Source organism: Argentina silus (assembly GCF_951799395.1).
Source record: "Argentina silus genome assembly, chromosome: Y".
Classification (NCBI taxonomy): domain Eukaryota; kingdom Metazoa; phylum Chordata; class Actinopteri; order Argentiniformes; family Argentinidae; genus Argentina; species Argentina silus.
Window position 1 is genome coordinate 17,355,513 of NC_139654.1, and position 24,729 is coordinate 17,380,241.

The following is a 24,729-nucleotide window of genomic DNA, read 5'->3' on the forward strand; positions in this document are numbered from 1 at the left end:
AAGTAATTAATCAATTAACTAACCAATCCATCAATCTCTATTTCAAAGTCACGTTCAATAAACACCCAGAGCTAAGATGCCAAAGCTAATGGAATGGGCATGGTTGTCTCTTATACCTCTGTCCAGTTCTGTAGCCGTTTGTTGAGCTCAAATATCCTGTAGTCTGTCTGGTTGCCGTATGGTGTGTGTCTCCTGGAATAGGGCACAGATGAGTCAAGGGAGGGGGGGGGGACTGAAAACCTTGGAAACATAAAACAAACAATGTAGACCCACAGGTCAGTGTACTCACCCCATTCCAGGCTCCAGGTATGACGGGGGGTACATTGGTGTAGGCCTGTAAAGAGAAGCACAAGTGTTTAAATAAGCATGTGTACCTGACAGGACACACCATATTATCCGACTGTAACCGATTGTGTGTGTCAATTTGTTTGTGTAAACTATACTTTTCCTATCAATTTTCATCTATGGGAGTGAACAGAGAAGTTTCTTCCTCAGAACAGGAACTTAGGAAATTGACAAAAAGCATTCATTAATTTCTTCTCTGTTAGCTATAGTTTAACTCCATAGAATATAATGTTAGATGAGGTATACAGTGTTAGAAGACCCGCTCCAGGTTTGCCCCAGACAACCTTACCCCACGTCTCTGTCCAGCATGGTGCCTGGGTGGAAGGGGGGGAAGGCGCTGCCTTTGGGGCCCTGCTCCTTCGGGGAGTACAGCTTGAACGACTTTGACGAACAGCCTGCAAACAGAGACAAAAATACCAATGTTTATTTTCTTTGTGTGAAGTAAGGGCTAGTTACATACATCATGTTTTCATTGGGACTGTCTTAACTAAAAGCTAGTCATCCAAATGATACCTTTTGTTTTCACAAAAAAATGGTAGATTGTAGATATGCATCGAGAGAAACAAGAATACAGATCATCTGAAAGGCAATGGTTCCCGTCTTTTTTCAGTGGTCTAAAAAAGAAAACCCTGTCTTGTTTTTCATGGTAAGCTAGCTCCTATGAGGAAATCCTGGATTTGTCCACCGTATCCAATTTGTCCCTAGCTCGTCCTCATTATAGGAAACCTTTCCTCTCTCGCAAACACAGCCTCATATGATCCTGTTCTTTCTATGTGTGTGTGTCCCTCTGTTAGCCTCCCCTGCCCATTCCCCCACTCTCTCCCTCTACTCGGCTGCTGTTGTTAACCCTTGCCTGCCCAAATGAGCCATATATACATTTAGACCTAGGCTATACTGTGGGGACTTCTTTTCTCATGCTAATGTCATAGTCCTACAAACATGGAATGGGGGGGGGGGGGGGGGGGGGTTGTTGAGCCACAAAACAAAAGCACATAACCACTGCCTGACACACAGACACACACACACCATTCTCTCTCTCTTTCGTTTCACTGCACCGCAGAGTCAGGTCAGGTCTTCTCCTCCCCCTCACTCTCGGGGTGAACCTCCTCTAAAGGGGCTAGATCACAGCAGTTCTATAGGCTTGACCTTTAACATATCAAACACTGCCCCCAAAACCATAGAAATAGAATACTAGCTCTATACACAATACACCAGCACAAGACAGCATTCACCCCCTACTCCTAATCCTATATTCAACTAGGTATGTCATACAGAGCAGCTTCTCCTTTAGTCAGGGGGTGAACTTGTTCACAACTGTTTTTTTAACAAACAGATCAACAAGAGTGGGAGTCTCTCCATAAGCACATGAAAACAAGCCACTGGTTAAATGAGGGAGAGCAATCTGTGTGATTGAATAGAATAAGCTCTCGGTGCAGTTAATCAACATTCATCCACACTGTAAAAAATAGTGTGCTTGCTTTACTTAAAAAAAAATGTTTTAAAGGCAACTATATGCATCAGCTTTTTAAGAGTTGTATGTATGGTATACTTATGCTTTTAGTGTAAAACAACTTCGTTCTATCAGTTCCAGAGTCAAGTAAGTCTGATTAGTTATTTATCGTAACCAGATTCATGAAATATATTTTATTTAAGTTCTTAATGTAATTTATTTTATTTACATCCGATTCAAAAAGCTGATGCAAATAGTTGCCTCATTTTTCTTCTGTACATGTTACTCTATATAGTTAATATAGAGTTCAACATGGAACCTAAAAGGGTTCTTCAAAGGGTGCCCCCATATACAGTTGTGGTCAGAAGTTTACATACACTTGTAAAGAACATGTATGTCATGGCAGTCTTGAGTTTCCAATAATTTCTACAACTCTTATTTTTCTGTGATGGATTGATTGGAGCACATACTTCTTTGTCACAAAAAACATTCATGAAGTTTGGTTCTTTTATGAATTTATTATGGGTCTTCTGAAAATGTGACAAAATCTGCTGGGTCACACCGGCCATTTTATTAGGTACACCTGTTCAACTGCTCGTTAACGCAAATATCTAATGGTGTGGGGGATATTGCACAATTTCTGTGTGCCTCCCAAAGTACAAAATAACAAGAATATAGATTCAGGAGTATACGGTATTGGCAGGAAGCCATCGTTTTCTCTTAGAGGAAATATTTGATATGTGATAAAACATTCGTCAAAATAAGAACACCAGATAGAAGAGGCAACCGTTGGCCAGTTGTGATAAAAGCTGTAAGAGACACAGTGGAAACTGACTTTAGGAGACAAAGATAAAATAGATAAGATAGAATAGACCATCTGAAAGAAAAGAAGGGCTGTGCGCCATCTTGGGTCATCACTCAAGTGCGACAGTAACAATCTCGAAGGGGAGGGAGTAATTAAAAGAAATAGTTCAAGAGTCTTTGTAACGATACAATACCCAGTGTGCTGAGCTGTTTCTGCATTCTAGGATTTAAAGCAGTTAGTTTTAGGTGGAAAACTAAAACATTCTTATTGTGTAATATATGCTGTGTGAAAGTTTTTGACTTGTCGAAGCTCAGATTGATTTATTTCACTCTCTAAGGTACCATACACACACACACACACACACACATTCTCACACTTTCATACACATACACACATATACACACATACACACAGTTGTTAATCTTACCCAGTATTGTCTTCCAGGGTGTTATACACCAAATGTGAAAAGGATAGCTCAAGTTGATTCCAAAGCTGCTTCCTAACATATTTGTTTAGTCTTACAGTAATATCCTAGACAACCAATAATACAAAATTGCTCTTTTGTAATAAAATCATATTCCTTAAAAAGAAAGGGGGAAGGCTTATGTTGTTCCTAGCTGATCTGATAGAGGCAAAACGCAGGAAAGGGTGGAAACTAGGAGATTTTACGATCACCATAAAAACAATTACTGCAAGAGGACAGTGTACAATACCAATAAATAAGAGCTCCAGAAATACCAGACTAATAGACGGAGTGAGATTCACTCATCGGGTAGAGATAAAGTTGGGGCAAGAGTTTGGCAAGAAAGTAAAATAAAGGGAAGGATATTTAAAGAATATGAGAAGGGGATAAGACGGCAAGTAGTATTACTGCGCCCCGCAGAGTATTTTAAAAGGGTATGCAAAGCAACACTGTTGAGAGAGGTACACTCTCAAAAAAAGAGGAAAAAAAAACTGTGTGATAGACCATTTAATAGGCAGAAGAGAACAGCAAATGAGATTGTTGTCTTATTCAATAAAAACAGAAACTGAGTGTCAAATACAGTTGTGGGGAATATTAATTGAAGTAAAGATAAAAGAAATTGAGAGTGACTTGGAAACAGTGGAAGGATATCCACAGCTGTCTTCCCTATATGTGCATGTCCCTCACTTTAATATAAAACCACGACCCAAATTAACAATAGTTGTCATAAGCAAAGGGATAAAAAGAAGAAGAGCACGGTCAACACCTTGCCCTATCACAGTGGTAACCACAGACACTCAGAGGTCGGTTAGGTAAATGATTCAAGCTCCAAGAACAGGAACTAATAGAGTAAAAACAGTGGGAAAAATGGAGAAAGGGACTACCATGACAACTCCAGTAGACATACTAGCGAGAAAAAAAACAAAAACCTTTTTAGATAAAGAAATAAAAAAGATGGGAATAACGAACTAGTAAATTTCCCACAAAATGGCCTCAGAAAGGGACATTTGATATTGCAGTGTGTAGGGAAATGGGGAAAAAAGAGACAGGACAAAAGAAAGAGAGAAACAGACATGTTGAAATTATTCAAGACAGAAGGAGAAGCAATGTTAAAAGGTGCTAAGGAAATAAGAAGGTTGAAAAAGAATACAGAGGGAAGTGAAAAGGAGGAAAAGACAATGCCTCCACCCTATAATCAGGGGGAATTTCCTCTAATAACAGGAAAGATCTACCTGGATGAAGAAGTGGAGATAGGACCAGACAAAAAGGAGGAAGAGAAGGAACATGAAGCAAAAAGTGAAAGAGGGAAACCCATAGAACTTGATTGCTATGCAAAGATTAAAGAAGCCCTAAAACAGGTAGAGAAAGGCATATGGAAGCCAGAGTCAGAACAAAGAAAGAGAAACGAACCGTTGGAGGAAGAAATAGACTGGAAGATAGAAGAAATGAAGAAACAAATTACACACAGAAAAGAGAAACAGTCACACAGCTCACCCAGATATGAGGGGGCGACCGCCTGGTCACCCACCAATCCAAGAGACGACGCAGAGCCTGATGAAGGGGTCCAGTGGGGGCAGGTGAGGGGGACGAGCCAGAGGGAGAAAGATCTAAGAGAATGGGAGGAGAGTATACAAACAAGAGTTATGCAGGAGATAAACCAAACTATCAGGGAACTGGGTAATCATAGTGGCCAGAGTAGTAGAGAGAAAAGATATGAGGAAGACAAAAGACCAACAACACGAGTGTTGAGAGATAGGGAAAAGTTATGTCCATCAGATTCATTACAGTGCCCAATCCTGATAAAAGGAAGACAAGGACACTGTGCCCTATCCCCTGAATGCAAGACATGCAGGGGATAATTAGCAGATTACCTGACATACAGGTAATAGCAACAGACGGTGCCACACTCGATGGGATTTGATCGAGCCAGACCCTTGATGTGGGATACCCTGAGAAAAGAATATCCACAAAGGCTGGATCCTAAGACTTTGAAGGGAGACCCACTGGGAGAAACTGAGAACCCTGCCACATACCTGCACAAGCAACTGAAGAAGTGGAAACAAGAAACTGAAGCAGACCCAGAGGGAGACCCACTGATGACAACTCTGTTTAGAACTGCAGTGGTGGAAGCCATGTCCCCTCAGGTGAGAAGCAGGATGTGGTGGGACTCACGTCAAAAACACACAAAGAGTTCTGTGATCATCTAGTCCATGCGGTGGAAAAATACCGGAAGGATGAACTGAGGCAAAAGGAGAAAGAAAAGGAGATCCAGAGAAAATTGACGCAGCTCCAGCTGGGGAAACTCACAGAACAAAGCAAAAAGAAGATACAAGGGGTAATGTCCGCCGAAACCGGGAAACCAGTTCCACACGTGGCCACACCAGAACCACCTCCAGTGCCGAGGCCTCAGGGACAAGAGCAATCATCCGTACCTGTAATCAATGTGTATACCCAGCAGCCCCAGCAGTCTCAGCCATGGAGAGGAAGACAGAGACCCCAAGGAAGGTTCCAAAGAACAGACCCACCAGGCCCACCCGGCGTGTGTTGGGGATGTCAACAAGCAGGACACACCCGAAGGAATTGTATAACTAATCCATGGCAGCCAAGGGAGAATAGACAACAGGGCTATGGCCAGCAACAGCAGCAGCCTCCACAAGGACCAGCCAATCCCTTTAGGGGACCAAATTACGGTTACTAGGGATGCCCAGAGTATCCTAATGGCGAGGGTCAGTTTCCAGTGTTAACCACAGAAGCTGATCAAGAACAAATGCTGCAGGTTCAAATAGAAAATAGAGACATACCCATGATGATAGACACTGGAGCCACCTACACTTGTGTAGGTCCAAGATATGCCTCTCACCTCCCCCTGTCAGGGAAATTTGTTAAAACAGTAGGATTCTACAAGTGCAGCTAATAATGTCACAACACATCATAGTGGGAAAACAGGGAGCAGCTATGCAAGTGGATGAATCAGAATTCATGAAAAAGTGGTATAATGTATCTAACGCCGCTCCTCATGTGTCATTAATGGTAAACAAAGGATATAGAGCAAGAGACTTGGGACCAATGATGAATGGAAAGAAACAAGCAACCCCCTGATAAAACATTCTGCAGATAAAGAATTCATAAAAATAATATGTGCCACGCCTATGAATGGAATACCACAGGAAGTAGCCATACCGGTCAAACAACAAGTTCAGGTGAAAGAGAAATTAGACAATCAGCTGAAAGATGACATGGAAAAACAGATTCCAGAAGGTCTCTGGTCAAAACATGACACTGATGTGGGCTTAGTAAAATCAGCAAGCCCTATAACCATAACCCCTAAACAGGGCAGTGTGTTACCCAGAAAAGCCCAATATCCTAAAACCTGAAGCTGAGGAAGGAATAAGCAAAACAATAGAGGGATTGATAGCAGCGGGAGTCTTAGAAAGAACAAACAGCCCATGCAATACCCCCCTTCTTCCAATTCTAAAAGCAGACAAGTCAAAATGGAGATTGGTACATGACCCAAGAGCAGTAAATGATGTAGTAGAGGATTGGCCAGCAGAAGTACCAAATCCTCACACACTGTTGACAAATGTCCCTCCAACGGCCAAATACTATACAGTGATAGATTTATGCTCAGCCTTTTTCAGTGTACCATTGGCAGAAGAAAGTCAGTACCTGTTTGCATTTACCTACAGAGGAAAACAATACACTTATACTAGAATACCTCAAGGATTCAAACATTCGCCTCATGTATTCAACCAGGTGTTAAAAGCTGATCTAGAAAACCTGGAGCTAAACAGCACTGTAATCCAATATGTGGATGATTTGTTAATCTGTTCACCCACATTGGAACAGTGTCATGAGGACTCCATGAAGTTCTCCAACAATTGGCAGTAGGGGGACACAAGCTGTCAAAAACAAAACTGCAGTATTGCTTACCCCAGGTCGAATATCTGGGAAGAACAATAGCACATGGGTCAAAAGCAATATCACCAGGACAGTTAGAACACATAAGCAAAGCACCAAAACCAGTAACTGTGGGCCAAATGATGACATTTCTGGGAATGACAGGATTCAGTGGAGATTGGATAGAGGACTATGCGATAAAAACAGCAGCCCTGAGGGAGCTGATGAAAACAGCCGATCGGCAGAACTTAAAAGCCCCTTTGACATGGACAAAAGATGCAACAATAGCATTCGAGACGTTGAAAAAGGAAATGCAACGGGCGCCAGCATTGGCTGTGCCCGACTATAACAAACCATTCCTGTTATATGTGGTGAACAGAAGAAATGGGTATGCTTCAGCAGTGCTAGCACAGGACACATGCAGTGGTAGGAAAAAGCAAGCCCTAACCGACTATAGCACCAAATTAGACAGTGTGGCCCAAGGGTACCTGCCATGCTTTCAGGGAGTGGCGGCCATGCATTATGCCTATGAGAAGGCTTCGTCAGTCACAATGGGATACCCAATAACAATATACACACATCACAAGACAGTGGAACTGTTAGAGCAGGGAAGGTTTGTTCTAACGCAGGCTAGGAACCTGTCGTTATTAACATACCCAGACATCACTATTAAGAGATGCAGCATAGAGATCACTTAGGAAATCATGCAGGGTATGGCACAGTTGGACAAATCGGGCAGACTTTCCAAGAAGAAAAGGTAGACAGTTGCCCACAACCATGCTCTGCCCAATTGGCAGAACTAAAAGCACTGACAGAAGCCTGTAGATTGGGCAGGCAAAACAGTGACTATTTTTACTGACTCAGCGTATGCACATGGAGTCTGTCATCTGTTTGGAGCAGTATGGAAACAGAGAGGGTTTTTGAAAAGTGATGGATCACCCATACAACATTTTGAACAAATCAAATAATTTTTTTTTAGATTAGATTCAACTTTATTGTCATTGTGCAGAGTACAAGTACAGAGACAACAAAATGCAGTTAGTCTAACCAGAAGTGCAAAAAAGCAGAAAAGTGCAGTGTGAACAGTATATACAGGTAGTGCAGTATATGAGCAGTGTAGTAGTGCAGTATATGAATTAGCAGTAGCATTATAAGCAGAATAAATAGGATGCAGTATGAACAGTGTAAGCAGCATATGAGCTGTATAGGCAATGCAGTCTAGCAGTATATATGTATTAACAGTAACATTAGAGTAAATAGCAGAATAAATATGGAATGCCGTATGAACAGTATAAACAGGTATGTACAGTGTATTAACAGTAGTATTAAAAGAAAAATAAGGATATGTGCATTATGAACAGTATAGACAGATTATGAACAGTATAAACAGATATGTACAGAAGAGCAGTGGTATGGAGTAAGAGCAGTGTGTACTGTAGGAGTAGTGCAATTGTCCGGGGGGGGGGGGGGGGGGGCTGCAGGGGTTGGTAGGTTGTCACCTAGGTGCAGAGTTGGAGTTCAGTAGGGTGACAGCCGCAGGGAAGAAGCTACCTCTGAACCTGCTGGTTCGGGTGCGGAGAGACCTGTAGTGCCTTCCGGAGGGGAGTGGGGTGAACAGTCTATGATTGGGGTGAGAAATGTCCTTGACGATGCTGCGTGCCTTACGCAAGCATCGTTTGCCCTGGACAGCCTCAATGGAGGGGAGTGAGGAACCAGTGATGCGTTGGGCAGTTTTCACCACCCTCTGCAGTGCTTTCCGGTCAGATGCAGAGCAGTTGCCATACCATACTGTGACACAGTTGGTGAGGATGCTCTCGATGGTGCAGCGGTAGAAGTTCACCAGGATCTGAGGAGACAGATGGACCTTCTTTAGTCTCCTCAGGAAGAAGAGACGCTGGTGAGCCTTCTTAATCAGGGTAGAGGTGTTGAGGGTCCAGGAGAGATCCTCAGAGATGTGGACACCCAGAAACTTGAAGCTGGTGACTCGCTCCACCTCAGTCCCGTTGATGAGGATGGGGGTGTGTGTGCCAGCTTTTGACTTCCTGAAGTCCACAATGAGCTCTTTGGTCTTCCTGGTGTTGAGAGCCAGGTTGTTGTCGTTGCACCACACTGTTAGGTGCTGGACCTCCTCCCTGTAGGCCGACTCATCGTTGTTGCTGATGAGACCAATCACCGTTGTGTCGTCTGCGAACTTAACAATGGTGTTTGAGCCATGTACAGGTGTGCAGTCGTAGGTGAAGAGGGAGTAAAAGAGGGGGCTCAATACACAGCCTTGTGGAACGCCGGTGTTCAGGGTGAGGGTTGAGGAGGTGTGGTTGTGTAGCCTAACAGACTGCGGCCTGTTGGTTAGGAAGTCATTCATGTTGACTATGATGAAACCAAAGCGATTAGCCATCATTAAATGTCAGGCGCACCGGAAAGGCAATGATTACATTATTCAGGGAAACAATGCTGCTGATGAAGCGGCAAAACGAGCATTAAAATGTGCGGTGGCTGTATTGGCCCCAATGGTATTGGTAGAACCAATACCGCAGCCAGAGGACATCATACACATGCAACAGATTGCGGGGCCATATGAGCAATCCATGTGGCTCCAAAGTGGGGCAAAGGCCGACTCTACAGGACTGTGGAGATCACATGAGGGAACAATAGTAGCACCTAGGGCAGACATGTAAAACTCAAGGCCCGCGGGCCACATCCGGCCCCCTGGACAATTGTATCCGGCCCGCGAGATAGCTGGCGCTTTGGATTCAGCTATTGGTTGAGACGTCAATCAGCGGCAAGCTTCTTTATTGACAAACTCATCAGTCTCACACTCATTCTGTCACTTCGGCTCAACTTTTAGCTAACTCTAGCTAGCCTTTCCAAAAATGGCCAAACGAAAAGTGGACTTTGAAAACAGAGACTTTCAAGACAGATGGGAGGCAGAGTATATGTTCACTAACATAAGGGGCAAACCTGTTTGTCTTGTGTGTGGAGCTGTTGTGGCCGTAGTTAAAGAATACAACATAAGACGACACTATGAAACGAAACATGGGGACGGGTACAAGGAGCTGGACACGCAGCAGAAGCTCCAGAAGGTAGAAGAGTTTAAAAAAAGTCTGGTGTCACAGCAGGCTATGTTAAAAAAAGCAAAATCTCAAAGTGAGGCTGCTGTTAAAGCTAGTTTTATTGTGGCGGAAGAAATAGCTAAATCGGCCCGGCCATTTACCGAGGGAGAGTTTGTGAAGCGATGCATGATTAAAGTGTGCGAAGTCGTGTGTCCTGACAAAAAGCAAGCCTTTTTAAATGTAAGCCTTACCAGAAACACCGTTGCTGACCGGACATGTGAGCTTGCTACCAATATACAAAATCAGCTGATGGAAAAAGGAAAAGACTTTATTGCATATTCCCTTGCTGTGGATGAGAGCAGTGACACAACAGATACTGCCCAGCTGTCAATCTTCATTCGTGGAGTGGACTCTGACTTATGCGTTACAGAAGAACTTTTCGGAATAAAATCAATGCACGGCACAACCACAGGAAAAGACATATTTGAAGAAGTATCCAGTTGTGGAAATGAAATGAAGCTGCCTTGGGACAAACTGGTAGGACTGACAACAGATGGAGCGCCTGCAATGTGCGGTAAAAAGAGTGGATTAGTGGGCAGAATGCGGGAGGAGAATTGCGCAGGTGAGCTGACAGTTTACCACTGCATTATACACCAGGAAACATTGTGCGGCAAAGCGCTCAAAATGGAACATGTAATGAGCACCGTTACACAGACTGTTAACTTTATAAGAGCCAAAGGTTTAAACCACCGCCAGTTTAAGGCTTTTCTGGCTGAAATCGATTCTAAAAATGGGGACGTGCCCTATCACACAGAGGTGCGCTGGCTAAGTCGAGGGATTTTGAGTTACGTGAAGATATCTGTCAGTTTATGGAAAGTAAAGGGAAAGACACCACAGAGCTCCATGATGAAAAGTGGCTGTGTGAGCTGGCATTTCTGTGTGATATAACGAACCATCTCAATGCGCTAAACCTCCAGCTTTAGGGAAGAGACCGTGTGATCACAGACATGCATGCTGCAGTGAGAGCTTTTAAAGCCAAGCTGCATCTGTGGGAGACGCAGATGTTGGAAGGAAACTTGGGTCACTTTCCGTTTTGTCTGTCGATGAAGAACAAGGTTTCTGCCGCTATTTTTCCGAGTGCACAATTTGCTGAAAAACTAAGCATACTTAGTAGCGAGTTCACATGGAGATTTGCCGACTTTGAAGCTCAAAAAACCAAGTTTGAATTTCTCAGTAATCCGTTTGCGGTTGATGCGGAAAAGGAAAGTATGAACATCCAAATGGAGCTGCTTGACCTCCAAAGTAGTGACACACTTAGGGCGAAATATGACTCTGTGGGCACTGCACAGTTCCCACATTTCATCCCTGAAACGATGCCCCAACTCCACCTACAAGCTGCTAAAATGCTCTGCATGTTTGGTAGCACATACCTATGTGAGCAACTTTTCTCTGTGATGAAGATGAACAAAACACCACACAGGAGTCGTCTCAGTGACGAACACCTTCACTCCATCCTGAGAATTGCCACAGCTCAGAGCCTTAGTCCAGACATTGATGAACTTGCAGCTAAGAAAAGATGCCAATCATCTGGCTTGGGCTAATATGCATCAGAGCAAAATGTACTTAAATGTTGTTGTTATTATCTTGTTCAGAGTCCCAACCATCCCCTGTGTCCCTTAAATCTTTAGATTTTAGACTTATGATAATAAACTTATTTAATTATAAAAAAAAATCTTTTAAGTGAAATCTGACATTTTCATCAGAAATGACTCAGTGGACCTGACAGAGAGGAACACAAAAAAACAATGCCATAGATATGTCTTTTATTTGAAATTTGATCTCATTACTTTTGTTAAATCTGTAAGTTTGGTTTGGTCTGAATTCTCTACGGTGAATTTGGAAAAGTTAAGTTAATTGGTGATAATACATTAGAAAAAATATGTTATTATCTTATTTTCAATAAATATCGACTTTGTTTGGCCCGCGACTTGGGCCCAAATTTAATTTTTGGCCCCCTCTGTGATTGAGTTTGACACCACTGACCTAGGGTGCTGCTGGGGATTTTGATCACTGATGCGCATGGTTTTGACCATTGCGCAAGGGGGGAAGTTGTGATAAAAATAAAACTTCAAGGGTATTGGTCACCCTATCTACAGGCAATGGTAGACAACGCATTAGCAGAATGCACAGTATGCGCACAAAACAATGTAAGAAAGGGAATCACAACACCTTTAGGGCACATACCGGTACCAGATGGGTCATTCAAACATTTAGTAATGGACTATGTAGACATGATAAAAAAGGTAAATGGGAAAATATACATGCTTGTTGTCATAGATCGATTCAGCAGATGGGTAGAAGCAACGCCATCAGCCGACTTAGGGGCAGGAACAGTGGTCAAATTCCGAACAAGAGAAGTAATACCCAGATTTGGAATACCTAATGAGATTAGCTCAGATAACGGTGCAGCATTTATTCAGAAAACTGTGAAACAAGTCATACAACAGTTAAGAATAAAACAAAGACTGGGTTGTGTCTACCATCCACAATCACAAGGAATGGTAGAAAGAATGAATGGTACCCTCAAAACAAAGCTGAACAAGATATGTGCCAGCACAAAGCTTAACTGGGTCGATGCCTTGCCACTTGCATTAATGAGGTACCGCATGCAGACTAACAGAAACACACACTTAACACCGCATGAAATGCTTACGGGTCGACCCATGCCGGTGCCAACACTAAGAGGACCTTACAAAGGACCCCCACTGGAACAACTCCAGATGGAACGAAAGCAATACATGAAACAATTAACTGAGATACACAAAGTTATATATTCACAGGAAAAAGACAAGCAGCCGGAGCCGGAGCCACCCCTGCCCAATCCAATTACACCAGGGGACCAGGTGTACATCAAAGTCTTCCGGAGGAAGTGGAACGAGCCAAGGAGAGAGGGACCATGAGGCAGTGCGAGCCACCCCCACTGTAATACAGGTCAGAGGGAGTCTAACCTGGTACCATCTGAACCACTGCACCAGGGTCCCGAGGCAAGTACTCGGCCAGACTAGAGACGAGGACGAAGGGACGGGTGAGATCGCACAGGAGGACCTGGAAAATGAAGAAACAGGTACAAAGGCTGTACAGGGGCCAGAAACCCAGCCCCCAGCTGGACGGGAAGGACAGTAGAGCCCGGGGGATCCCGGGGAAGGGACTAGTGCTTATATAAAATAATAGTACTAATGTATTTGCTGTCCCAAGTAGAACAGGCCCTGTCGATAGAATTGATTCAGGAAGTGGAGCACAGGTTAATACAAAAATTGATGACGACAGAGTAGACAAGGAAAATCCATTATGGGAGCAGGCTAGGCAAAATGATAAATGAGAAGAGTTATATCAATGGGTAGAGTTTACAGCCCAGTCAGTAACAGAAAGAGATTGCTTCATGTGTAGTTCATCACCACTTAAAAAACTACGAGTTGTACCTAACCCGCACACATACCAGACTTGTGCACAGTTTAATCAAAAGTCCCGTCCGATAGAAGAGTCAAAACGACCCTATTGTCCAGCCGAATGTTTGGGTATCTTAAGCAACACCAGATATCATAAATTTTATGATCAGACTTTTAGAGACCAATGCAGAAAGATAGATGTGAGAATAGATGAGAAAAAGAGGGAGATTCCAGGACCCTATTCAATAGATTGGATGTAAAGGTTTGAGTGCTCTGACAAACCATTCAACACAACATACCACAAACCTGGGGAAATTTAAAAGGGCACTGTTACATCACATGGCGTATTGTACCATGGAATATGGAGTAACCTAGGCCATAAATACCTGATAACCAGGCAATAGGGACATATACAAATGCTACCCGTAAGGTTGTGCTAAAATGTTTGAGACAGTAGAAGAGGTAACTAATAAGAGGTGCAGGCTAAAACAAGATAGGCAAAGAAACTGTTCTGGACCACTGGTAATAAGATTAGGGGCTCCAAGAGGAATACCCCTAATCGATATATATCTCAGCCAGAATGAGGCAGTGGCAGATTACTATTGGATATGTGGAGGAGGAAGGCTAATGGCGGCATTACCCGCTGATTGGTCAGGGATATGTGCTCAGGTTAAGTTAGCCAAGTCGGTAACTATTTTGATGGTAAATGACACCAAGTCATGGGCAGACCAGCAAGAAATTAGACCAGATCAGGGTGAAGTTAAACAAGGAAGCAGGAGAAAAGGGGTATATCTGTCAGACCCAGCAGTTTATATAGATGCCATAGGTGTACCTAGAGGGGTACCTGACGAGTACAAGGCAAGAAGCCAGATACTGGCAGGATTGGAATGAATTTTCCTTTGGCCCACGATAAATAAAAATGTAGATTGGATAAACGCCATTTATTACAATCAACAGAGGTTCATCAATTACACAGATGATGCCTTATCAGCCCGAGGAGAGCAGGTCAGAGAGACAAGTAGAATGACATAGCAGAACAGACAGGCATTACATTTTCTGATGGCCGCTCAAGGTGGGGTGTGTAAAATGTTTGGGGACCAATGCTGTACATACATTCCTAATAATACCGATCCTGCAGGAAGTTTTGCCAGAGCAATGACTAAAGTCAAAAAACTTGGGACAGGAAGTGAGAGACAATGCAGGCACAGACTTTGGGAAATTAGACTGGTTGGAAAACACCCAAGGAAAGTGGGGAGCAATGTTGGCAAAAATGGGAATAATGATTACGATAGTGATTGTAGTGTTAGGACTAATGTTTTGTATAATGCCTCTCTTGAGATCTTTCTTTATACAGAGTAGTTAAGCAGAAGAGTGTGACAGCAAGGACAGCGCCGATAGCAGTCAACAGAGTTGGAGAACAACCAGACCTACAGTGGGGGAAATAATTATTTGATCCCCTGCTGATTTTGTTAGTTTGCCCGATTACAAAGACATGAGCGGTTTATAATTTTTATGGAACTTTTAGTTTAACACAGGGGTTCTCAACCTTTTGCAAGCTGGGCCCCCCCGAAGCTGGTTCATTGCAGTTGGGGCCCCCCCTCCTCCCGGCGCCACCCCCCCCCCCCCTTCCCGGCGCCACCCCCACTACACCACCTTGCATAGATAGATAGATAGATAGATAGCCCTAGGCTAGGCTATTATTGTTAGGCCCACACTATTATTATTATTATTATTATTATTATTATTATTATCATCATCATCAGTAGCGGTAGGTAGGCCTATTATCATTACTAGGCTATTGTTATAATTGGCAGTAGCACCAGACTTCTAATGTGAGCTTGCAGGCATTATTATTATTATGAGTAGTGGTAGGCCTATTATCATTACTAGGCTATTGCTATATAATTATATGAGGTTACATGCTTTATTGTTGTTGTTATTATTATTATTATCATTATCATCAGTAGGCCTATTATCATTACTAGGCTACTGCTATAATTGGGAATTGGCACCAGACCTCTGATATGAATTTATGCTTTATTATTGTTATTATTACTAGGCCTAATAGTAGGCATATCATCTGCATTTTTTACAAAAGCTTGCAGGTTGGCGATGTTAATGTGAGACCTGAGCCTGCTTTGCCTTGCAAAGATCCTCAATTCTTGGCGCAATGTCTGATAAACATAGCCTCAAATCATCCTTGATTTGTGCACGATTGCGGTATTTCATTCATCGTACCTTCGAAGCTTTTTTGCAGCTGGTGGTGCGTCGGTTGCCTTGTTGGTCCTCACTAGAAATCTCTCCATTTTTGTTTGGTTTTGAAATAATTTGGATGTGGATTAGTTGTGTTTTCAATAAAGTTTAGGCTATGATGTAACGATGTGTGCGTGTGTGGCTATGTTGAGAGACTAGTATCGGGGGCTAATCAGTCGGGACTTAGGCACGATCTTTAATACAACAGTACACAATAACGATTTTGCAGGCAATGCAGATTTTATTTTAAGACTTAACAATTGTAGTCCTTTGTGAGTGGGTGAGTGTGTGTGTGTCTTAGTCGCGTGGGTCCTATAGTTGTGTTGCAACACGGTGAAAAAGTTGCTAGCTAGTTAGCTAAGTGCACGCCTAGCAGTTAAAAAAATTACTGGCTAGGGCTGAGATGGGGATAATCTTTAAAAAGACTGTTTGGGTTTTGAAGTATAGGCCTAAGTAAATCGATATCGAGATTGATAACAGATAGACTAGCGAGAGTTGGCACAAGCGAACTTGGCAAGAGACTAGAGTGAATGGAGCTACGACGCGTGTGCGGACGCTTATATAGTAGCACTTACGTGACGTCGCGTCACAGGCTCAAAATACTACCCCCTGTATTGGTAGATTTGAAATGAAACTGTGTGGTTGATTTGTTTGTGTGTTATAATAGTCCAACCACTTGCATTTCGACATGGGGGGGGGAATCTGTTGCATCTCATTTGTAGGTCTACTAATAGCCAGTGAGTCCGTGATTTTTCGTGTTTTTTTGGGGGGGGTTTTTTCCCCTCCCATCATGTAGCCTACTCGCGCCCACCCGGGAAAGTGTCCACGCCCCCCACCGGTTGAGAACCACTGTTTTAACAAATAGAGACAATATCAACAAAGAAGTCCAGAAAAAACACATTATATAAAGTTATAAATTCATTTGCATTTGATCGAAGGAAATAAGTATTTGATCCCCTACAAACCAGCAAGAATTCTGGCTCATACAGACCGGTTATATGCCCATGAGGCACACAGATTACTCCTGTCACTTTAAGAAAGTACTCCTAATCTCTGCTTGTTATGGGTATAAAAGACACCTGTCATTAGAATTAATCTCTTCCATTCCAACCTCTCCACCACCATGGGCAAGACCAAAGAACATTCAAAGGACATCAGGGTAAGAGTTGTAGACCTGCACAAGGCTGGAATGGGCTACAAGACCACCAGCAAGAAGCTTGGTGAGAAGGAGACAACTGTTGGTGCAATTATTAGAAAATGGAAGAAATACAAAATAACCATCAATTGCCCTCGGCCTGGAGCTCCATGCAAGATCTCGCCTCGTGGGGTAAGGATGATCATGAGAAGGGTGAGGGATCAGCCCAGAACTACACGGGAGGAGCTTGGTAATGGCAGCTGGGACCACAGTCACCAAGAAAACCATTGGTAACACACTACACCGTAACGGATTGAAGTCCTGCAGTGCCCGCAAGGTCCCCCTGCTCAAGAAGGCACATGTACAGGCCCATCTGAAGTTTGCCAATGAACACTTAAATGATTCAGAGAAGGCTTGGGAGAAGGTAATGTGGTCAGATGAGACCAAAATTGAACTCTTTGGCATAAATTCGACTCGTCGTGTTTGGAGGGAGAGAAATGCTGAATGCTACAATCCCAAGAACACCATCCCCACCGTCAAACACGGAGGTGGAAACATTATGCTTTGGGGTTGTTTCTCTGCTAAGGGTACAGGACGACTTCACTGCAATGAGGGGCCAATGGACGGGGCCATGTACCGTAAGATCTTGGACGAGAACCTCCTTCCCTCAGCCAGAGCACTGAGGATGGGTCGTGGATGGGTCTTCCAGCATGACAATGACCCAAAACATACGGCCAAGGCAACAAAGGAGTGGCTCAAGAAGAAGCACACTAAGGTCATGGAGTGGCCTAGCTAGTCTCCAGACCTTAATCCTATAGAAAATTTGTGGAGGGAGCTGAAGCTTCGAGTTGCCAAGCAAAAGCCTTGAAACCTTCAGGATTTGGAGAGGATCTGTAAAGAGGAGTGGACCAAAATCCCTCCTGAGATGTGTGCAAACCTGGTGACCAACTACAAGAAACGTCTGACTTCTGTGCTTGCCAACAAGGGTTTCTCCACCAAGTACTAAGTCATGTTTTGCTTGGGGATCAAATGCAAATTAATTTATAACTTTATATAATATGTTTTTCTGGACTTTTTTTGTTGATGTTCTGTGTCTATTTGTTAAAATAAAAGTACCATAAAAATTATAGACCGCTCATTTCTTTGTAATCAGGCAAACTAACAAAATCAGCAGGGGATCAAATAATTATTTCCCCCACTGTATATCCTGTTTCTGACTGGGAGAAGGAGGACAGTGAGTCTTCTGCCCCCTCAGACGACAACAGGATCGTCTAGACTCCCAGCCATGACTCTCGAGCTCCAACAGTTACACCTACTCGAGAGTACCACTGCTCCACTCATTAAAAAAGAAAAACCCCTGGCATATGAGGACTACGTTCCCCTTGGAAATATTATGTGTTTTATGGTATCATGTATAACAACTATTGTTTGTATTACTGATAAAATGTCCATATTGAAAGTGTGTAAAGAGGCAACAATGGGAAGGTCTTAGATTCAGGGACACAACGGATGATCCCTTATAATGAATAAGTATTGGCCTCATTACAGGTTGATTTATTATATAGTATTTTACTTTTTGTTAACAACTGTGTTACCATATAAGTATGAAGGAAGTTGTTGCTCATGGGGACAGGTGCTCAGTTACAGACTTGTACAGTAGGTTGCTCAAGGTTGGCTGGATGGTATGAGAGCCGCAGGGGAATTTTCCTGGAAGATTGATAAGATAAGAGTCCAGGTTTTTCGCCCCTGCCTGTAAAAGGGACGTGTCCCCAGGAGTTTATTGTAATGATGATGTAATTCATGTTATTTTTCACTTATATGATTCATATATAAAGAAAGAAAGAAAGAAAGACTGTTTATTTGCCATGCAATCAATTCACATCAATTGTTGGAATGGGTCTTTTTGCAAAAAAAATATCTTAACTAAAAGAATTAGTTAAGATAGCTACACGTGACAAACTTTGCAATCTAGCTAGTTGGCTAGCTAGCTAGCTGTGTTGATTTGTCTTGCTCCGTGGTGCTGGCATCTCTCAAAGAGCCTGCACAAAGTATTTTGTATTTTGTAGTTGATGAATTGGTTGTTAATTTGCTAATATTGATGATTACTTTTCACTTGTTGACCTTGCATGATGAAAATGTCATGTTAATATAGCTGTATTTTGAGGCTAGATGCTTGTTGTAGATCACCTTTAGTGAGGAATTGCCTTTCTTGATTCTCTCCCTCTGGGCTTTCGAAACTGCAAGTTTTCACATCCAAATCAAAACGGACTCCTGAAACATTAGAGACTGAAGCACTGGCATCACTAGAATAACAGCAAACAATAGTAAACTATGTTATGTGTGCAGACCACAGACATCAGCAAGCACCGAAGGTGCATGGCAGTGAGAGGTCTTCCCTTTTACCTATGGGAGTACACTGCCCTAGTGAAGACCTGCCTGGTAAGTGCCTTTAAACCTAAAGTGTAAAACCACTCTTTACTTTGTTTATCATTGATTTGTCAATGTGTCAATCATGTCCCAGCAGTCTACTCCAGAGAACTGATGCAATGGAGACCCACACCAGAGGGGTGAAGATGGCTATCGTCGAGGGCGCAACAGACCCCAACACAGTTGTTCTTGAAGGCATCGAAGACTTCCCTACTGCATTCGGACTGCTCTTTGGCCTGATGTACGTTGTCAACATAGAATATCCCAAGGAGTGGAATTACACTTTTAAAGCTATACAAAAACTCTTCTTGCATGTCAAGGAGGAGGAATGCTCAGCTCGAATTCAGTCACTGAAAAACAGACTGGTAAACGCATAGATTTCATCTAATGGAAATGCTTAAATGGACACTTCACTTTTTAATATAATTACCTTTCTCTCATAATCTATCAAAACACTGAACAACTAACCAGAACAGTCAGACTGCTTTGAATGTGTCAACAGCCCTAACTTGTATAATTCTTGTTTTGTGGTGGTAGGTTCACTGTTATTTAGGTTTGCAACAAAACTAATGCATTCATTGCAGGCAGGTTTTTGCTAGTAGTCTACCTACTTCATGTAGAGGAACGTTTTGAATGATATAAGGGTAGTTGATCTCATTGCCAGCTGGAGGGACAATTCACAATTTCCAATCTCATATTCATTATCTCTAGCACCATACCAGTGTTTTCATATGTGAATACAGAATGTAGAAAATCAGTTGTCAAAAAGATCAGAAGAACCGGTCCTATGGAAATTACCCCCGATGATGTCATCGGAGGCCATTCAGGATTCAGTGATTTTCAGAAACTACAGCCACGAACGCACTCCCCCTGGCTGGAAACTCTTAGTTGAATTTCCAGCCAGGAGGAGTGTGTTTGTGGCTGTAGTTTGAAAGTCACTGAATCCTTTGTAAAAAATGATGATACCATAGGGAGTCATTTCCTTCGGACCTTATCTTATCTGTTTGACTACAGAACACAGTAAATAACAGTTCTCACATATGTAGACACTGTATGCTGCTGGAAATGAGGTTGAAAATGGTAACGTGCCTTGACATCCCGTTTGCCGGTTGTATCTGAAGAGACCTATTTTGTTTGCGACTTGAGTAAGGACCAATCTAAGGATGCTTTTTGTTTAGGTACCCTGATTGACATTCAGACAACGGAGATGTAAGTAATTTATTCATATGTTACTTTATCTTTTTGGGGATGAAAACAATTGAAATGTGTCCTAAAAATCTAAAATGTGTCTATGAAAAAAATGTGTCAAAGGAAGGCAGAAATGTATTAAATGTTAACATAATAAATGTTTAATGGTATTCTGTGTCTGAGTTATCTTTTTATTGCAACAAAAATGGCCAAAAATTGTATTGTAGTCCATAATTTAATACTGTAAGTTACTGGCTGTAACGTACAAATATTTAGTAACTGGTCCCAATTTCTTTTCTGAGTTGAGGTGTCAAACATATCATTTGGAGTAAGATGAACTTTAAGATCAGATTTGCACTACTTGCTTTCCTAAGTGTTGGCAAAAACAATTAAACTTGCCATTAGTTGAACCAAAACTAAGTTACTCAAAATGTTCATTCCATTCAATAATGTATCCAAGAAGTTGAGTTAACTCAAGAAAGGAATTGGGGGGCACTCAAGTGGTGTAGCACACTAAGGCGCATACCATATCATCGCAAGGTCCCTGGTTCGATTCCGGCCATCGACATATCCTGCATGTCATCCCTCCTCTCTCTCACCCATCCTTCCTTCCTGTCAATCTCTACTCTCTCTATCCCAATAAAGCAGAAATGCCCTAAAAACATATAAAAAAAATAAAATAATTGGGACCAGTTACTAAAGGATTTTAAGTTTTGCCAAGCAGTACATTTTTTTTTTAAAGTGCATATTGGTTAAGTGTGTTTTTTCTGGGGGGTTTTATTCCTTTTATTTAAGTGATTTTATTTCAATTATTGAGTTGAACAGCGCTTATGGCTGCCTAATGTTTAATTGGATAAATACTGTAGTGATTCTCTACATTACATAAAGCTATACAAACGCGTATTAGCTAAATTACACCCGAAAACATCCATTAAATACACGTACACTGATACTTCTAATTATACGATTTACCTGGAAACAGCTGCTACCAGAATAGATTTTCACACCAAGTCGGATTTTCGCTCACATGTTCCGTATGAATTTACTTCATTGTTTAACGTGACGTGAACACAAAGTCAACGTGATGTATGACGTCACGCCTACGCGACGTGAATAGGGCGGCAACGTGACGCTTGGGGGGAAAACACTCATTAATTGAAAATCCATGACTGTGTTCTAAAATGCGTTCTTGCGTATACCAAGTTGGGATATGCTCTAGAAAGAGCTCAAGAACGCATTTTGGAATACAGCCCATGTACGGTTTCTTGACGGTTTTTCAGGCGTTCAGTCAAACGTTAGGTGACTTGGTGAGCAGTATCACTCACCCCCTGCGGGTCATTAAAGGCACTATTATCCCCTCATACATGTCCGCACAGAAGCGCAGCATAGTAAGGTCTCTGAAAATAGCTTCTTATTACATAGGCGCAGGAAAATGAGCACGTACGTCAGCGTTTAAGTTTCTTTGAAAATTACCCCGATCATCTCAATTGTGTACTATATTTTAAGCATAGCCTAAGACCCTGACATAGCCAATATGGAAAGTGTAATCATGCAATGTATGTGATAAAGGGAAACGCGATATATTGCAACAAAATGAATTCTAATGCAGCCTCAAGCTAGTACTGTACCTGAAAAGTGTGCACCTAATCGTGGTGTTTATTTCAACACCCCAATCCTGTGTTAGCTGGCTAGCTTCGGCGCAGTCGTTATTCAGTCTTCTTCTCCGAACAAGACGGAAAGCAATACAAAGTGAAGCCAATGCGTATATTATTAGTCTTGTTTGATTTGCTCTTGCAGAGTATGTTTTTAACTGGCCTAAATCTTGAAAACTATGGAGGTAGCCAGCTAGCGATGGAACCAAACCCTTTGTTCCAAAACAGATACGAACAATGGCCCCCGTCCGATCTTGCTTCCTTCATTAGCGCATTCCCTCTGCTCTGCACTACCAACAGTGTTCAATCACACCGTAATCCGTATGTAGCGTACTAAACCTTTCCCCTGCTAGCCCCACTTCCAAAAACGGATTATTGTTGGCCAGTCTATGTTTGCAGAATAAAATGTCATCATGTTCATGAGTTTGATGTGTTTTGATAATAGCTTTCCAAGATGTAGCTATGTAAAGTCGATGTATGCTACATCTCATAATGTCAGTAAAATTACATGCTGTTTGCTAGTTCACTTTTTTATTGTATTACAGTGACATTGCATATGGCACTATCCTATCATCAGTAAATTAAAGGATATGACAATTCAGTTTTTAGATTAGAACAATTATGGGTAGGTTGTTGTGGGTAGGTATTCTAGACAAGGTGCTCCTCTGATAGCTATCTATTAATTATTCATTCCTATGTTGAAGGCTAGAGAAAGGCCCATAGCACTTAAGTAGTATTGGAATTACGGAATTAGGCCTGGACTACCTACCTTCATCATTCTGCTGTCAAAACGAAGGGTGATAGAACAGATCTACTGCCCTTACAACCACGGCGTGGGTAGCTGCTGCAGAGCCACAGTAGTCACGATATGACCATATGGAGGACACAACTGAAAGTAGCCTACATTTGTTAGGTTAGGGTAGAGGTTGAAATGGCATTTGTGTTCTACGCATTCAAGTTATGTGGGTTACTGAGGGGGAGGGTTACTGAGATGGCTGTTCCCACACGGCCAAAGTACTAAAACTCTCACCTACATTCTTAGAAATAAAGGGTTCCAAAGAGTGAAACCTAAAAGGGTTCTTCCACAGGAAGAGCCGAAGAAGTTTCGGATAAGCAAGGAGGTGAGCAGAGTAAGCTGTTTCTGAGTACAACTGGGGCCCAATCCAGTCCCATCTCCACTACCCCCCTGTCATCCCCACTACCCCCCTGTGCAAGTTTCTCTCCTGAAAATAAATAAAAAATGTAAAAAAATCTTCCTTTCTTCTAGCATTGTGACTGCCAATAGCCTCTGGTCCGAGCATAGATTACTTTTTCTTATGATGACTGATGGATAGATGATTCACTTACTTAGACAAATGTATTTGTTGTAAGTCGCTTTGGATAAAGATGTCTGCTAAATGCCATAAATGTAAAATGTAAATGTCCAGCATCCCCTTTTAGTTAATTCCCTGAACAGTGTTGCCACTGAGGGAGAGAGCAGGGGAGAAAGGAGGGGAGGAGAGAGAGAGGGGGGGGGGATATTCACAGAACACCACCACCCTCTACTGGTGCAGATCAAGAACAACCTCTCCACTCCACTTATCCTTTTATCCTGTTGTACTGCACTGTACTCAAAATGTGGGTCAGATTACGTAATCATGTGTTGACTTTTCGGTATGCCAAATGTATGCTATGTATAATAAAAAATGGTGCCTGTCTTATTCTTTTTTTCTTTTGGTTTTAAGATGTTGCTGACAGACATGCTGAAAAACCAGTCATACAAACGGCTCTCTCTACACAGACTTAGCCATACAAAGTACTGATGTCAGTAGACAGTCTCCCTCTCTTTCCCACATGGTCTGGGGGTGCTGCAGAGGCAGTGGATAACAACATTGTGACCGCAAAGCCATTAATCCCCACGTCCAACACAAAAAGCAGTCTGCTAGCAAAGGCTAAGCACTACGCTGAATTCATATTATGTACAGTGCCTTCAGAAAGTATTCAGACCCCTTCACTTTATACACATTTTGTTGTGTTATAGACTCAATTTAAAATGGATTAAATTAAAAGAATTTGCCATCAATCCACACACAATACCCCAAGCGAAAACACGTTTTTTGAAGTTTCAGTAAATTCATTAAAATTGAAGTACAGAAATACCTCATGTACAGAAGTATTCAGACCCTTTGCTATGACACTCTTAAAATTAGCTAAAATACAAAAATCATCAACCATCAACAAATCACTCAATAAGTTGAATTGAGTCCATCTTAATGCAAGGATAATAGTTCATGTAATTTTGGAATTAATATCTTTGTTTTTATAGGGTCTCTGATTTGCATATAAATCAATTACACACTGTGTAGATTAGGATGTCACTACCAACTCAGCAAATTTCATAATTTTCTCTTGATCCTGACAAACTCTACCGTCCCTGCCAGTGACAAACATACCCATAACTTGATGCAACTTGGTAATTTCCTCACATGGTTTCTCCTACCACAGCTACGCAGATGACACTCAACTCTTTCTCTCTTTCCCCCCTTCTGACTCACAGGTGGCAACATGTGTCTCTGCGTGTCTTGCAGACATTTCTGCTTGGATGTCAGCCCACAACCTCAAGCTCAACCTTAACAAGA

General features: G+C 42.2%; 1 protein-coding gene across 9 annotated transcripts in view; it reads right to left on the reverse strand.

Moving 5' to 3' along the window:
- The window catches only part of LOC310823798 (LIM domain-binding protein 1-A-like), a gene marked incomplete at its 3' end in the record, with an annotated part of 37,551 nt that overhangs the window by 4,575 nt on the left and 8,247 nt on the right, over nt 1-24,729 (reverse strand). For 5 of the 9 annotated variants that reach the window (XM_083696664.1, XM_083696662.1, XM_083696660.1 and 2 more), the window contains exons 1-5: nt 22,088-22,356; nt 4,558-4,670; nt 635-740; nt 290-334; nt 117-192 (exon numbers count right to left, since the gene is read on the reverse strand). In XM_083696664.1, coding sequence (XP_083552790.1) covers nt 117-192; nt 290-334; nt 635-654 — 141 coding nt within the window. In that variant the 5' untranslated portion in view covers nt 655-740; nt 4,558-4,670; nt 22,088-22,356. Of the gene's footprint in view, nt 1-116; nt 193-289; nt 335-634; nt 741-4,557; nt 4,671-22,087; nt 22,357-24,729 lie in introns of those variants that run through there. The other 4 variants (XM_083696663.1, XM_083696657.1, XM_083696658.1 and 1 more) reach the window with 1 other exon arrangement.